Raw genomic sequence first — 14,306 nt, 5'->3', positions numbered from 1 at the left:
CTTTGTCTTTTGACTTAAAATGTAAAGTATTTAGGCAGACCGATTTGCCATTTAGAATTGGTTGAAGTGAACTAATAAAATATAGATTTCGGTAGTGGATGAATCTACTAATGTGAGTCTGGTCGGTAATTGGAACTTGTCATGAGAAAACTTAATTTTTTGTTAGTAGATTTGTGCCACATGCACAGAGCCGAATTGGCAAAAGCCAGTGAACGTACATTTGAGGCTTTTACTGTATTCACAGGGTCTGGTTCAGACCCAAGTGCAAATAATTGGTCTTCTTTATAGTGTGTAAAGTGTGTCAACTCTTGCGATGCAAATCCACAATTCTAGCGCAAACTTCCCCCCCCTCTCGTACAATGAGCCCTCTCAAGGACGAAGGTGGGAATCCGTACTCAGAGAGGATGTTAGACTGAGGGGGGCGCCAATCAGTCCAAAGATTAACAAAGGACTTTGCAAAAGTTAACCACTTGATCCTGATTTCTGGATTTTTAAATGGAATTCATTAAAACGTCTTTTTGATAGACGATTGAAGGCTCCACAGATGGAATGTTTTACATATTAATCACTGCTCTAACATAAATGGTGGAACATTCAATAGCGCTCTGCTCACAATGTGCCAGTTGAGTCTAGCAACTTGAGCTTAAAAAGGCAGGAATTAGATTTCTGGTTGATTAAAATTGTTAACTGTAACAATCTATGTTGTCTACACCCAAAATGCATAAGAACAGACATACCTCTTTCTGAAGGACACAGGATAGTACAAACCCCTGTACTATAAAGTTGTTATGTACAATTGTTTTGATGCCGACCAATGCAATGAGGTTCGCCCCATTCACCCGAATTTATTTAGGGGTATAGAAAATTGATGGATTTTTTTAAATGTAGTTTTGTTGAAGCATCACAAGACCCTTGCAACAAAAGTAGCTGATATAATAGAAGGTTACATTGGTTTTATACAACAATTGAGTCACAATTAGGAAGTGGGAAAATAGTGGCCATGAATTCTGGGGGTCCAGACGTCTGAGCTGAGTAGGACTTAATTTTTTTGTCTCGTTTGGAAGAATGTTAGGAATGGGGAGGCTGTGTTTACCTGAACCAACACGTCAGGTCTTGAAATAGTGACTTCAGTGGAAGCTTCTGAAAGAGAAAGAAAGAAAACCAAAGCATACGATGTTGAAGAGAAGAACCTTAGACTGTGAACATCGTCTCAGTGTCAATTATTTACTTTTGTCCAAAGTGTAGCAATATGCCTCTTGGCATAGATGTAGGAGCCCCCAGTGGTTGGCTGCAGTGTACTTTTAAAATACATAGCTTTTTTTTTTATTCCCTAACTTTAGGGTTGCAAGTCCCAAGTCGATTTTTATTGGGTCACTGCATAAATTCATATGCAAAACTGTATTGGTCCCCAGAAAGTTGTCGCATGCCTTTTTTTTTAAGGGACAGTGAGTAAAAGGTTTCAACATTTCAATGTTCATTTTAACAACCCACTATAATTTCAACAATACACACAAAAACGTAGGTCTAGTAATCACTAAAAGTATTACATAAATTGTGCCTCACTTTACAAAAGGCTGATATGTTTCACCATTATCTTTCCACTATGGATACCTGAAGGAGAAGAACTTATGGAACGTAGTAATTGGTGGTAGGCTTGCAACTTGTGTTGTTTCTGAGGCATCGTAGTGAGCGTGCTTCAAAATGCACACGCTTCGAACTTAGGTCGTCTCATTCTATTAGTTATCAGTTAGATGGCACTAAAATTTACATACTGTCTTCTTTAAGTATGTCTTCATGTCATTCACCCTTTAAATGTTGCCATAATATTCCATCACGGGCGGGGGGTCAAAATTGCACATTTTTAAATCCATTTTGGAATACCACTTAGACTTTCTCTGTTAAATTTTGGTCAAATAAAGAGTTTATATCAGACCATTTTGTCAATTGCTGCAATTATTTAAGTTTTTTATCTTTTTAGTATCTTATCATTTATTTTGAAAAATGCACAGATCTCAGACGTAGACATTCAAAGCTGTCTCATTGTTCTGAAATACTGTCCATCGTTTTCATTATATGCAAATAAGGGACAGCAATTCTATAAAATTATGCAAATGAACCTTGGCCTAGTTTTTGAAATTCTGTTTGTGGGCGTGTCAGACTCTTATTGAATATGCAATAAGATGTAGCCTGTTATGGGCTTTTTGTGAAGGTGTGGTTTGTGTTACTGAGCATGAATGGATGACTCCACCTTCAAAATCTCTGGCATAACGGTCTACTTGGTGCCATTATGACTTAATATCCACTTTCAGACCTATTCACAAATCATTGCAATATGCAGTTTCTATTCTACAGGTGAGCTGGAGTCCAGCTGTCTTGTGTGAAAGGCAAGGCATGCACGCCCTGGTTGATTGGCTGATTTATGTGTGTTTGATCAATTCAAGTAAAAAACAAAAAAGTGTCACTTAAATCTTTTGATTTTTCTCTATGTGGCACTCGGAAGAAAATGTTTAGACATCCCTGCTAAAGATACAGTGGAGATCAGTATCAACAATTCTATTTTCCCATCTGCATGCACCAAATGTATTTATTAGATAGGTCCCAATTAGTATTTTGGTCAGGCTAGTACCCATCATATTGATTAACCTCTTCCTAAAGCCTCCCATAGCAAACATGTCTCACTTCACATGGTTCCTAGCCCATTTTAGCATTAGCATTTTTATGTACACTAGAAAATATCTTTATCCTCTACATTGAGCTTTTTCAAAATTAGTTGTTTTTACCCCTTGTTGGACCATAATCTTGACCCAACATGCTGGGTCAAATCTTCAACCAATGAATGAATCATACATCGACGTTGCAGCTGTATTGAATGTGGCAAAGTGAAGCAATCTCTGACGATGCCTCGTTCATTTGCTCCTTGGAGATGTATCAAACCACTACTAATACGATTACAGTAAAATTGACTCATTACTTTATTATTACTATATGCCATTCTAACACCATTTTACAAATATCATTTGCCGATATTATGGCTAATACGATGGCTACATGCAATATGGTCGACGCGCGTATCGTACGGAAAGCAGCAAAAATAAATAGATAGAAATAAATTAAGAAGAAGAAAGAAATTATCATCATTTGAGATGTCAAAAGGGTATCATGGCTTTGTTTCTGTTTGAAACGGGTTCAAATGGCTCTTTTGAGCTGCCAATCCCTGCTCTCTGCTAACACTCTGATCCATGTAAGATGGTGGACGTAACTTATTTTCCTTCCTTTACTTAGCAGTTGTCACACACTCTGTAATTCTCATTACTGCCACCTACAGGACTGGAAACAAACATAAGTGATAACTATTCCGACAGTTGCATTATGGATACATTCTGTGTTTCTTTCCCCCTTTTACTTTCTTTTATGCTCTAAGATACAGAGTTACAGCAACTCTAGGATTGGCCAATTTTATTTTCATTGGACAGGCTCTGGTCTGCATCACATCTCTCAGACAGATGACCTGTGTGATCTCTGCTGCCACAGTCTGACTTCCCCCTCCTAGTGCACCTATTCCATGCAGCCCCCCACTCCCCACTCACACACAGACACACGCACACACACCCTCCTTCTGCTGTCACATGTGGTCTCTGCAACCCCCAACACATCTACCCCCTCTCCTAACAAAGCATCCCCCCTCCTCTGCTCCTCCTGCTATGCCCCACCCCCATACCAGCCCTCCCGACTCTCCCTGTTCTCTTGCCGTCCCCCTCCTCCCAGGACCCCCTCCACACACACCACAACAAACACAGACAAACACCCACACACTCAGAACAACGCTCGTCACCCCCCAGCCATGCCACGTCACTGCTCCACCTGGTATTGTCCTTTTGTCATCAAAGGATATATATATATATATATATATATATATATATATATATATATATATATATATATATATATATATATATATATATATATATATATATATATATTAGAGCTGTCAAACTATTACATTTTGTAATCAGATTAATCGCTTAGTGTTCAATATTTTTTCCCTGCCAAATTTGAAGAGTACCAGGTTATGTGTTAATTCTTTTGACATTTAATGTTATGAGGATGTCTTCAACATTTTGTGATCCACTGCACACGCTCATCATCCTTTTTTCCTAATCAATGAATTTCTTGTATAATTTAAAATGGGGAAAAAATGACCCCAATATTTTTACATGAACAAATATTCTAAATGTCATACACAAACGTAGCCATCCGCTGCCACGCTAAAGTATAATCTATGGTCAAAATTAATAGTGCGATTAATCTGCGTTAATTCATGAGTAATGCGATAATTTTTTGTGATTAATTCATCAGTTAACGCTTTAACTTTGACAGCTCTAATATATATATATATATATATATATATATATATATATATATAAATATATATATACACACACACAGTGCTACTCAAAAGTTTGTGAACCTCTTGAGCAATTTGGACTTTCCAATTGTTTCAACCTGATTTTCTTGTTCAATCTGAACCATTACATTTTAGGTGTAGGTTTAGCATTTCAATGCATTGTTCTTTTATTTATTTTTTTATTTTTTTTATCAATTGTGTAGTCAAAACTTAACTAAATAGAGTTTTTGGTCAATCCATGTAGGTGCAAAAATAAGTGAACCCTGAGCTGCATTGCTTAAAACAAGCTGTCAAGTAGGATCAGGTAGGACAAATTGGTAGCTAAACTAACCACTGAAATGGACTAATGGAATAAGCGGTTTAGCGAAGAAATTGTGCATCACTGACTGAAACAGAGACAAATCTCAGGGGACCTCAGCAAGTGGGTAGTGACAGCACATCTGTCTGGGGAAAGCTATAAAGTCATCTAAAAAAAATTGAGCTTCATCATTCCACTGTGAAGCAGGTCATCTGCAACTAGAGAACACTGAAAATTACTACAATCCAGCCTAGAATTGGACGAACTTCTAAAATATCAGCAAGACCCACAAGACAAATGATAATTCAGGTAAAAAGCCAACTCAAACATCACATCAAGGGATTTGCAGACCTCTTTTACTGCATTAGGGACACATGCATGCTTCAACAATCAGAAAAAAACTCAATCGACAAGGCTTTCATGGAAGGCTTGCTAGGTAGAAGCCTCTGCTCACAAAAAAGATCAAAGCTGCCCATCTCAACTTTGCCAGAGAGTAGCTGGACAAAACTGAAGCATTTTGGAAGTCCCTTCTGTGGACAGATGAGTCAAAAATTGAACTGTTTGGTCACAACTAAAACAGTCATGTTTGGTGAAAAGTCAAAACTGCATACCAGCAAAATAACCTTCACCCTAACAATTCTGGGCTGGCTTTTCATCCTCAGGACCTGGACAACTCCACATAATCCAGGTAATCATGAATTCAGAGGAATATTGTGAAATCCTAGATCATAACCTGAAGCCGTTCTTTGTGAAGTTACAGCCTGGTAGACGATGGATCATGCAACATGACAATAATCCAAAGCATTCCAGCAACACAACCAAGGAATGTCTGAAGAACAACAAGATTCATGTTCTGGATGCGCCCAGTTAAAATCCTGACTTAAATTATTTCAAAATACTGTGGCGGGACGTGAAGCGGGCAGTTTAAGCTAGACGCCCATCCAACCTCTCTCAATTGATTGCATTTCACAAGGAAGGGTGGCACAAATCCCCCAAAGTGGATGTGAAAGACTGATAAGTCACTAAAGAAAGTGTTTGGATGAAGTTGTCATTGCAAAAGGAGGTGCAATGTCTAATTAAGTGAGAGATTCACATACTTTTGCACCCATGAAATCTGAGTTTTTCTTAAATCAACAAATTTTTGCTCAATAATGAATGACGATATTATCTTCTTTTTTTTGTTCAAGTCCATTATTTTCAATGTCAGCATTGTAGATTGGGGTGTGACTAAACATTTAATAAGGTTATTTTAATATTTTATAAAAAAAAATCTGACCATGCCTGCAGGGTTGACAAACTTTTGAGCAGCACTGTATACAGTGCTGCTCAAAAGTTATTATTAAATGCATTACTGTTAAATTTTGACATGGACGTGTCTGCTGCATTGTGACTGATATTCCCCCAGTACAGGCTTTCCAAGTAAGGGGCGCTCATTAATTGCACATAAAAAAAAATTGTGGTGTTAAAGGAACTTTAAATTAGCTCAAAATTAACGCACAAATTTTGACACCCCTAATATATATATATATATATATATATATATATATATATATATATATATATATATATATGTATACCCCTAATATATATATATATATATATATATATATATTAGGGGTGTCAAAATTTGTGCGTTAATTTTGAGCTAATTTAAAGTTCCTTTAACACCACAATTTTTTTTATGTGTTTTTTAATGTATATATATATATATATATATATATATATATAAAATGATGAATGAAATATTTGGATAGTGGACCAGGTACAGCACGAAGAAGCAACGTGGGTCCCCCTTCCCATCGGGTTATCCCCTGTGGGAGGGGCCAAAGAGGTTGAGTGTGCAGAGAGGTGGGTGGCAGCCGAATGGCAGGGACATTGGCCGTCCAATCCTCGGTTACAGAAGCTGTTTTATAGGGACATGTGCTTTATGGACTTGGAGAAGGCATAAGAGCATGTACCCACGGGGATCTTGTGGGGGTACTCCAGGAGTATCAGGCACCGGGCACCCTAGTACGGGCTGTTTGATGACTCTTCCGTTGAGGGCTCAAGTCCGCCAAGGCTGCCTTTTGTCAACAATTGTGTTCATAACCTTTATTGACAGATTTTGGCGTAGCCAAGGCATTGAGGGGGACCAGTTTGGTGGCCTCATTATGGCCTGTTTTTTACAGATGATGAGGTAATTTGGCTTCATCATGCTGCGATCACCAACTCCCATTGAAGCAGTTCCCAGCCGAGTGTGAAGTGGTTGGGATGAAAATCAGCACCTCCAAATCTGAGACCATTGACCTTAATCGGAAATGGATGAAGTGCCCTCTCCGGGTCGGGGATGCAATCCTGCCTCAATTGGTGGAGCTTAAGTATCTTGGAGTCTTGTTCATGGGTAAGGGGAGGATGGAGCAACAGATGGACTCAGTATCGGTATGTCGTGGTGAAGGAGCTGATCTGTAAGGTGAAGCTCTCAATTTACCAGCCAATCTACGTTCCTAGCCATCCCAGTCTAAACAGAGTAAACTTTACACTCGGAAAATAATCAAATATATATAATAAAATATTAAATCACTCAAGGGTTCAGAAACAGTCCCACAACCTTCAGCATGGGAGATGGCCACTCTATCACTTGAGCCATGCCACACTTGCTGTTGGATAACATTGCTGGTGTGTCCAAAAGGAGACCAAAAATGGTCGGCGGTATAAGAATTCCACCTGACACCAGCGATATACTGTCACACAATAAGACCGGCATGGCTCAGATTGGCCATCTCCCAACCTGAAGGTTCTGTGATCGTTCCTCAACCCTTGATTGATTTAAATATATATATTTTACTCTCTTTCAAGTGTAAAGTTGATTCTAGTTTAGACTGGGACCTAATAAAGACTTTTTAGAGTAAATTTTACTGTGTATATGGGCACAAACTGTGGGTCATGACCAAAAGAACAAGAACCCGGATACAAGTGGCACAAATAAGTTTTCTCCACAGAGTGTCCTCGCTTTCCCATATAGAAAAGGTGAGAAGCTCCGTCATTCGAGATGACCTCAGAATCGAGCCGCTGCTCCTCCACATTGAGAGGAGCTAGATGAGGTAGCTCGGGCATTTTGTTAAGACCCACCTGGGGGCTTCTCTGGTGAGGTGTTACGGGAACATACCACGAGGAGGAAGCCCCAGGGACGGCCCAGGACACACTGGATAGACCATGTCTCCCGGATGGCCTGGGAGGACGAAGTGACTAGGGAGAGGGAAGTGTTTCATAGTTTCTTTTTTCGCCTTTTTTTTTTACTTCCTTACTCTTCTACAATAAACTCATTCAAACCCAAAAACGTATAAATACACTTTTAATACTTTTTCCTGCACTCCCAAAAAATTTATTTATACGTTGTTGATTTTTATGCTAGAGCATACAGAAGGTTTTGATACAGCTTCTGACCTAAAGAGGTTGCTTAGAGCAATGGTAGTTTTTACAAAAAACGGCCAGCAGGTGGCAGCAGAGTATAAGAGATCAACCAGGGCCATGTTGCAAAAAGCTCTTTTTCCCACTGTTTTCAACAGGTTTGTGAATAATGATGAAACTTAGCTATATTCTAATGCTAATTGCTGCAAAATGGAAACAGATAAAATATACTTTTTTCCTGTTGAAATAAGAGACTCCAATCTTTCTTTTGGTCGGTTCCATGTTTTTTAGCAATAGAACACAATATTCTGTGGGCCTTGCAAAATTACTCAAAATCCAGTAAACCAGCCCGGAGCAAAGGGGGTTGCTTCAGTGAAAATGGCTAGGAGTGAATGAGCTAAAGATGTATTTTATTTAATTATTCATTATGCTTATATGTTTTTCTGCTTATATGTAAAGGATTATCTTATCATACCTTATTTTACACTTTAACATCACATGCATATACCATTTTATATCACTAACTCTTAAAATATATATTCTTTGTTGTCCTATGTACAAATCTCAAATTAATCTACAATATAATCAAAATAGTGTGCCAGTAACAATTATGAGGCAAAGATGAATAAATTCAGTGGTGCTCGGGACAAAAAAAAAAGAAAATTAACATTGTCAATGTATGCGTGTGCATGGCGGTGGGTGTCAGTCTTCGCCGAACCAGATGGAGGAGCTACTGTATGTGTGCATCATTACCAGAAAGTGCCCCACCACTGTTTCCATGATGGCCCACTTTCTATTATTATTATTATTATTATTATTATTATTATTATTATTATTATTATTATTATTATTATTATTATTATTATTATTATGTCTTGCTGGGGAAACACAGCTCAGGGAGCAAAGTGCAACGGTGAGAGACGTGATGTGTTGTGCTAGAACGCAGCGTCCCCATTTGACAAGCAGAACAAGCCAGCCAAGAGGCGGGAGGAAGAAGAAGGAGGAGGCGGAGAGGTGTAGATTAGGTGGGTGAGTGTGAGGGAGGGCCCGTCAGATGTGCTTCTTCTGTGCATACAGAGCCCTTGTGATCAGCATTCATTGATTTTAAAGAACACCACCAAGTGGCACACTGCAGAGATAACAGGACTCTCACATTTGTCATTGCTTCTACTTCTATTTTTGCAGTTTAGTTAACTATTGTGTCTGGAAACATAATTATGGCATAAGTCTTTCAGCATAGGCATGAAGAATCAACTGTGTTTGAAAGGAAAACAATGAATCCGTTTTTTCCCATGTTATTTACGTGATAATGAAAAATCACAATTTAATTCATTTAACTCTATACGATTTTTTTTTAGGGAGAAAAAAAATCCAGGCTGTATACACAATGTTTGTTCCTATATCTTCATCTGAGTGTTAACTCCCCCCTCAGCTTTTAAAATGATCATCATGTGGAAAAATCTTAAATCCAGAAAACAACATACTGTTTATAATTCATTGCGGGGGACGACTTTTTTTTTTAAGGTCAAGAAACACATGCCAAACTGTGCATATTCTTTGTAAGAAACTGCATCACATTTTATTTAAATTTTTTTAATTTGTGGTAGGTTTTATTTATTTAATTTTTTTAGCACTTATGCTGTATTTGCGGTTTTTTTCTTTGGGTCAACATCAGAATCCATTCGGTCATTATGATGCAGTGGAATAATGAATGACGTCTTGTGGCCAATTTTTCACACGCATACCAGTACAATGAGAAGTCTTTTAAAAAGTGTTTCCTTAATTTTATTTAAAAAAAATCTGATTTTTGGCATGTCCTACACTCTGCTCTTCTATCTATTCTGTATGTATTAAGTGGTTAAATCATATTCAATCTTTTTTAACAGTATTTTATTGTTGACAAATTAGTTTGTAAAATGGGTCATTTTGATAATGAATATTCTATATACATGCTGTAGCCATATTGAACATTTTTCATGAGTCACTGCAATTGCTTTCCACCCTGTCATTATGGAGTAACTGCCCCTTTAAGAAATCCACTGTTTTCAGTGACATCATGGCTTACATTTTGTCTTTTTTCAATGCAAACTGAAACAGAAGAAAGCTGTAAAATAAATATGTGCACTTTTTTTCATAATTTTCAGCTTATTTTGTGCTTGGTTGGATATTGTGATACTGTCATAGTGACATCAATTGATAAAAAAATATATTTATAATATTTGTTTAGCAGTTCAGTCAACTTGCTGAACGCATCATGTTCAAGTGAAGGTCCACCATGTGCTCATTAAATGCTCACATTAACCATAAATGTCCACCCTGTCATTGTCCACCCTGTTAGCAAGCTTTCATGTATGCCTGCTTGCATTTCCATTATTTAAAAAAAAAACTGGAAGGCTAACCAATAAAAATGTCTATTTAATAAAATTAATATGAAGTTCAATGGAAAATCTTATGAAAAATGGGGAAATATTCAAAGTTACCTGACACTGTGGTGACATTAACCCTTTAGTTTGTTTGAGATGGTCCCCAAAAGCTGATAAGTCATTGTAGTCTTTGAACTTAATAATAAGTAGCAAGAAGCTTGTTTCCATGATTGACTGGGCCCTGCTATAAAGTTCTTAATTAATAATAATAATTTGTTAACTGCAAACCTTATTACAGCCATCTAACCATTGAATATATACAGTGCTAAAAAAATTTAAGGAATATATATATATATATATATATATATATATATATATATATATATATATATATATGTATATATATATATATATATATATACACACACACACACACAGTGAACAAAGTGTTAAAATCAAGGGAACAAAATGTTCCTTTAATTTTTTCTATCCCTTTAAAATGAATTAAAATAGTAATTGTCTGAATATTTGTGACACTAATGATGATGATGTATGTGTAACAAAACAAGCCTTAACACTTCAGATTATTATTTTTTTATTATTTTGATTATACTTTTTTTTCTTTTTCTTTTTTACAAATACTTTTCTGCAACAGTTTTACCCGGCCATATACAATTTTCAAGCACAAAAATACAAGAATAGCAACAAAATATGCAGAGAATGGCAGAATACTCTCTTTATTTTGGTACACATAGTGCTCATAAAGCTAATGCATGGATTTTCAGGTTATGGCTAAATAATGACTTTGCCTTTTTAAAACAAAAGGACTAACATTATTAATTTACAAAACAAAGAAAAACTCACAAAACCACGACAATTTGGAATCATGTATGACCTTGAATACTTAAAATAACGGGATTAATAAAGATGTATGTCAAACTCCCAGTGTAACTGTTTCCTATCAGGATTTGATTGTTGGCACTGTATCACATGTCTGTGTACCTCAGGAAGAGTTTAGTGTGTGATGTTCCACAAGATGATTAAACTACTCAGAATGTGCGAGGTCCATTGAAAAAAAAAAGCGTGAGCAAAAGAGGGAACAGCAGACATTCAGTCACTTTCATTGAACTTGCCATTTTTGACAATAGCTAGCAATAGTGTGCATTTGTTTTTAAGGCAACAGAAGTCAATCCACGTGCGGGTATCTCCCAATGTGAACGCCTGCACGCTATACTGTATATGACATGACTCCTATACTCATACATTTCTGCGTGTTTAAATATCTGTCTTTTCTGCAAAAATAAAGTCCTTTCCACTCTGACCTTGTAGGGGAAACTGGGCTCAATTACCGTGGATCAGAAAAGTGCAAGTGATGCCATTCAGTATACACCAATGATGAAAATGAGGTATAATTCTTCATCCCTTCATCGCTTGTATTCAATACACTGAGGGTACATATGAATGGTGGTTGTTAATACCTGCTAGATGTAGTTCAGATGGACCCACATTTGGATCAGGCTGCCAGTTTTACCCAACCTCCTGTTAACTAACGTGTCACAATGTTCATCATGTAGTGCATGAAGCACATCCTATGCAACCGAGTCATAACACTATATGGAACACTTCTTGGCTGACGCAGTATGTGCCCATTAAGTTCTACAACATTCAGAGAACATTTATGGTATCATGCTGTTTTACCTGTTGAGGGTCTCACATAACTTTCCATCAGTGAACATTCAATCATGCCTGTCCTTTTAAAATGTCTCCATCTACAGAACATTTGTTGAACCACCCGGCATGTATTTTTGTCACCACAACTCATTTGGGAACATCACTCTACGCATATTTCAATGTTGCCGAATAAATAAACATATCCCCATTAGTGTTGTGTGGGGAACATATTACAATTTAGCCCCATCTCCCCCTAAATAAAGTGTTCGATTCAAAACGCCACAATGGCTCGAGTCCACGCTCCCAGACTGGCCAGTGCCTGTTTGCTACAGATCTGCTCCAAGTCTGTCTGCCTGCTCAACAGCCCCGTAAACCCCGATCCGAAGATGGAAATCAGGTTGGAGATGTTGGAAGTGTCCGTGTAGTCCGGGTTACAGTACGTGTACTCTTCGCGTTTTGCCCGTTTACGCGAGAGTGGGAAATCTGACACCTCCTCAACGTCGCACAAGCAGCATCCAAAGTCAACCTTTCGTTTCTTGCCGGGGGACTGCGCGCCCTGGCCGGCTTGGAGCGCGTCACAGCAGCAGTCCTGGTGGAGGTAGCCGTTTTCCACCGTGGTCACTACATGCGTGTCCAAGTCCAGCACGGTGGTTTTGTTGCAGTACGTGTTGTTGTTCGCGAGAAACTGCTCGCAATGTGACACGTTGGAGACTTCCATGCAGCAGCTTCTGTAGTAGGAGGGCTCCGGTTCTTTGCAGGCGTCCACCAGAGACGCGCAGCCGGAAAGGGCGCTCGCTGGGCGGCCGTGGAGCGTCGCTTCTTCGCCGCAGCAAGCAGCCCGCGTCTGCTCCTCGTTCTCGGCGTCCTCCGCGTCCAGGTCCAACGGGTTCAGCTCCTGGATCTCGTTGCAGACCGCCATCACCTCCTCGTATTGCTGCATCCTGTAAATCTCTGCGTATTTCTCCTTGATGTAAAGCTGCCTGGCGTTTCTCAGCACATAGGAGACCAGAAGGTTTTTGTGTAGCTTGATGCCGCCTCTCTGAGTCCTGGAGTTGTGGATCTTCATGAGGGAAATGGAGATCAAGCTCTGCGCGTCAACAGCGCAGTCCATGGTGTTGATCATAATTATGCTCCTTCAGCGAACTCCGACTTCCAACTATCTCGGGAAGGTTCTCTTCGACTGAGGAGAAAGGTTCAAGTCAGCTCTGTGAAGAAACATTGGACACGAGGATCCTCCTCCGAGCGCAAGCTAGCAATCATTTGCAGATGCTGTGAAACCACAATATATATATAACCAGGCACATGTCCCGCCCCCACGCAGTGTAAGCCAATCAGGGCTCTAGAATTTGTTGATTGACTTGACTCAATGCTGGAACTATGTCGTTCACGACCAATCAGCTTCTGGCGGTTCCTCTGTACCATTCAAATTCCACACAGGCAGTCTAACAGGAATGTCCTCATTTCAGCGGCCCTGTAACTGAAACTTCCAAGAAGCGCTTCCTTGTCGTTGGATATGTATGAACCGGCTGTTCCGGGTAGACATGTCGCAATGAATCCAACCACGGCGCAAAGTCGTATATACATACATACATATATCTATATATCTATCTATATATATATATATATATATGTTTATAAAAAACAAACAAAAAACAAAAAAACTGATCAAAATTTGGAAACATTTACATTCAGACACAAGAGAAACCTTAGTGGCTTCAGTTGTCATACCCAGATTAATGTTAGGCCTACTTGTGTGTGGAAAATATAAATAAATAAATAAATATTAGTTATAACGTTAACTAGCTCAGTGAATGTATTTTCATTTATTTCTGCGGTGGCCTATAATAACCTCTGCTCATGTGTGCAGCCAAAAATACAGGAGTCACTGGCACATAGACGAATGTATAGGTAGTTTTAGTAGAAATCTATTAGTTGTTTACTAGTTTACTAGAGAGGTATAGTTTGCTTTAGAAATCTAAAGTAATTTATGCACTTTGTAAAGCCAAATTCAAATAGCATATTAGTTGCACGTCTTTCAGAGCCAAATTCACTCTTCAAATGACCTCCACAGGGCCTCTAAATTCTATGAAAATAATATAAGGAAAATGCCTGTAAAGCTGAGTCACTTTTGATAGTTTTGTTCAACAGTTTTATTTTCCAGAAGAATTGTATTCAATGATCA

General features: G+C 38.4%; 1 protein-coding gene across 1 annotated transcript; it reads right to left on the bottom strand.

The window, feature by feature from the left end:
- Positions 1-11,031: 11,031 nt before the first annotated feature.
- ier5l (immediate early response 5-like) lies at positions 11,032-13,398 on the bottom strand. The gene has a single exon (XM_086095888.1). It carries the CDS (start codon positions 13,245-13,247, stop codon positions 12,396-12,398), a length of 852 nt encoding a protein of 283 aa, XP_085952014.1. The 5' UTR covers positions 13,248-13,398; the 3' UTR covers positions 11,032-12,395.
- Positions 13,399-14,306: the final 908 nt, after the last annotated feature.

The sequence above is a fragment of the Leptonotus elevatus genome, chromosome 15, assembly GCF_054856555.1.
Source record: "Leptonotus elevatus isolate MCC_2025b chromosome 15, RoL_Lele_1.0, whole genome shotgun sequence".
In the NCBI taxonomy this organism is placed as follows: Eukaryota; Metazoa; Chordata; class Actinopteri; order Syngnathiformes; family Syngnathidae; genus Leptonotus; species Leptonotus elevatus.
This window is presented reverse-complemented; position numbering and strand designations above follow the sequence as displayed.

Excerpts from the sequence above, each read along its gene's own strand:
- ier5l (XM_086095888.1), bottom strand. The coding sequence starts at position 13,247 with ATGATCAACACCATGGACTGCGCTGTTGACGCGCAGAGCTTGATCTCC.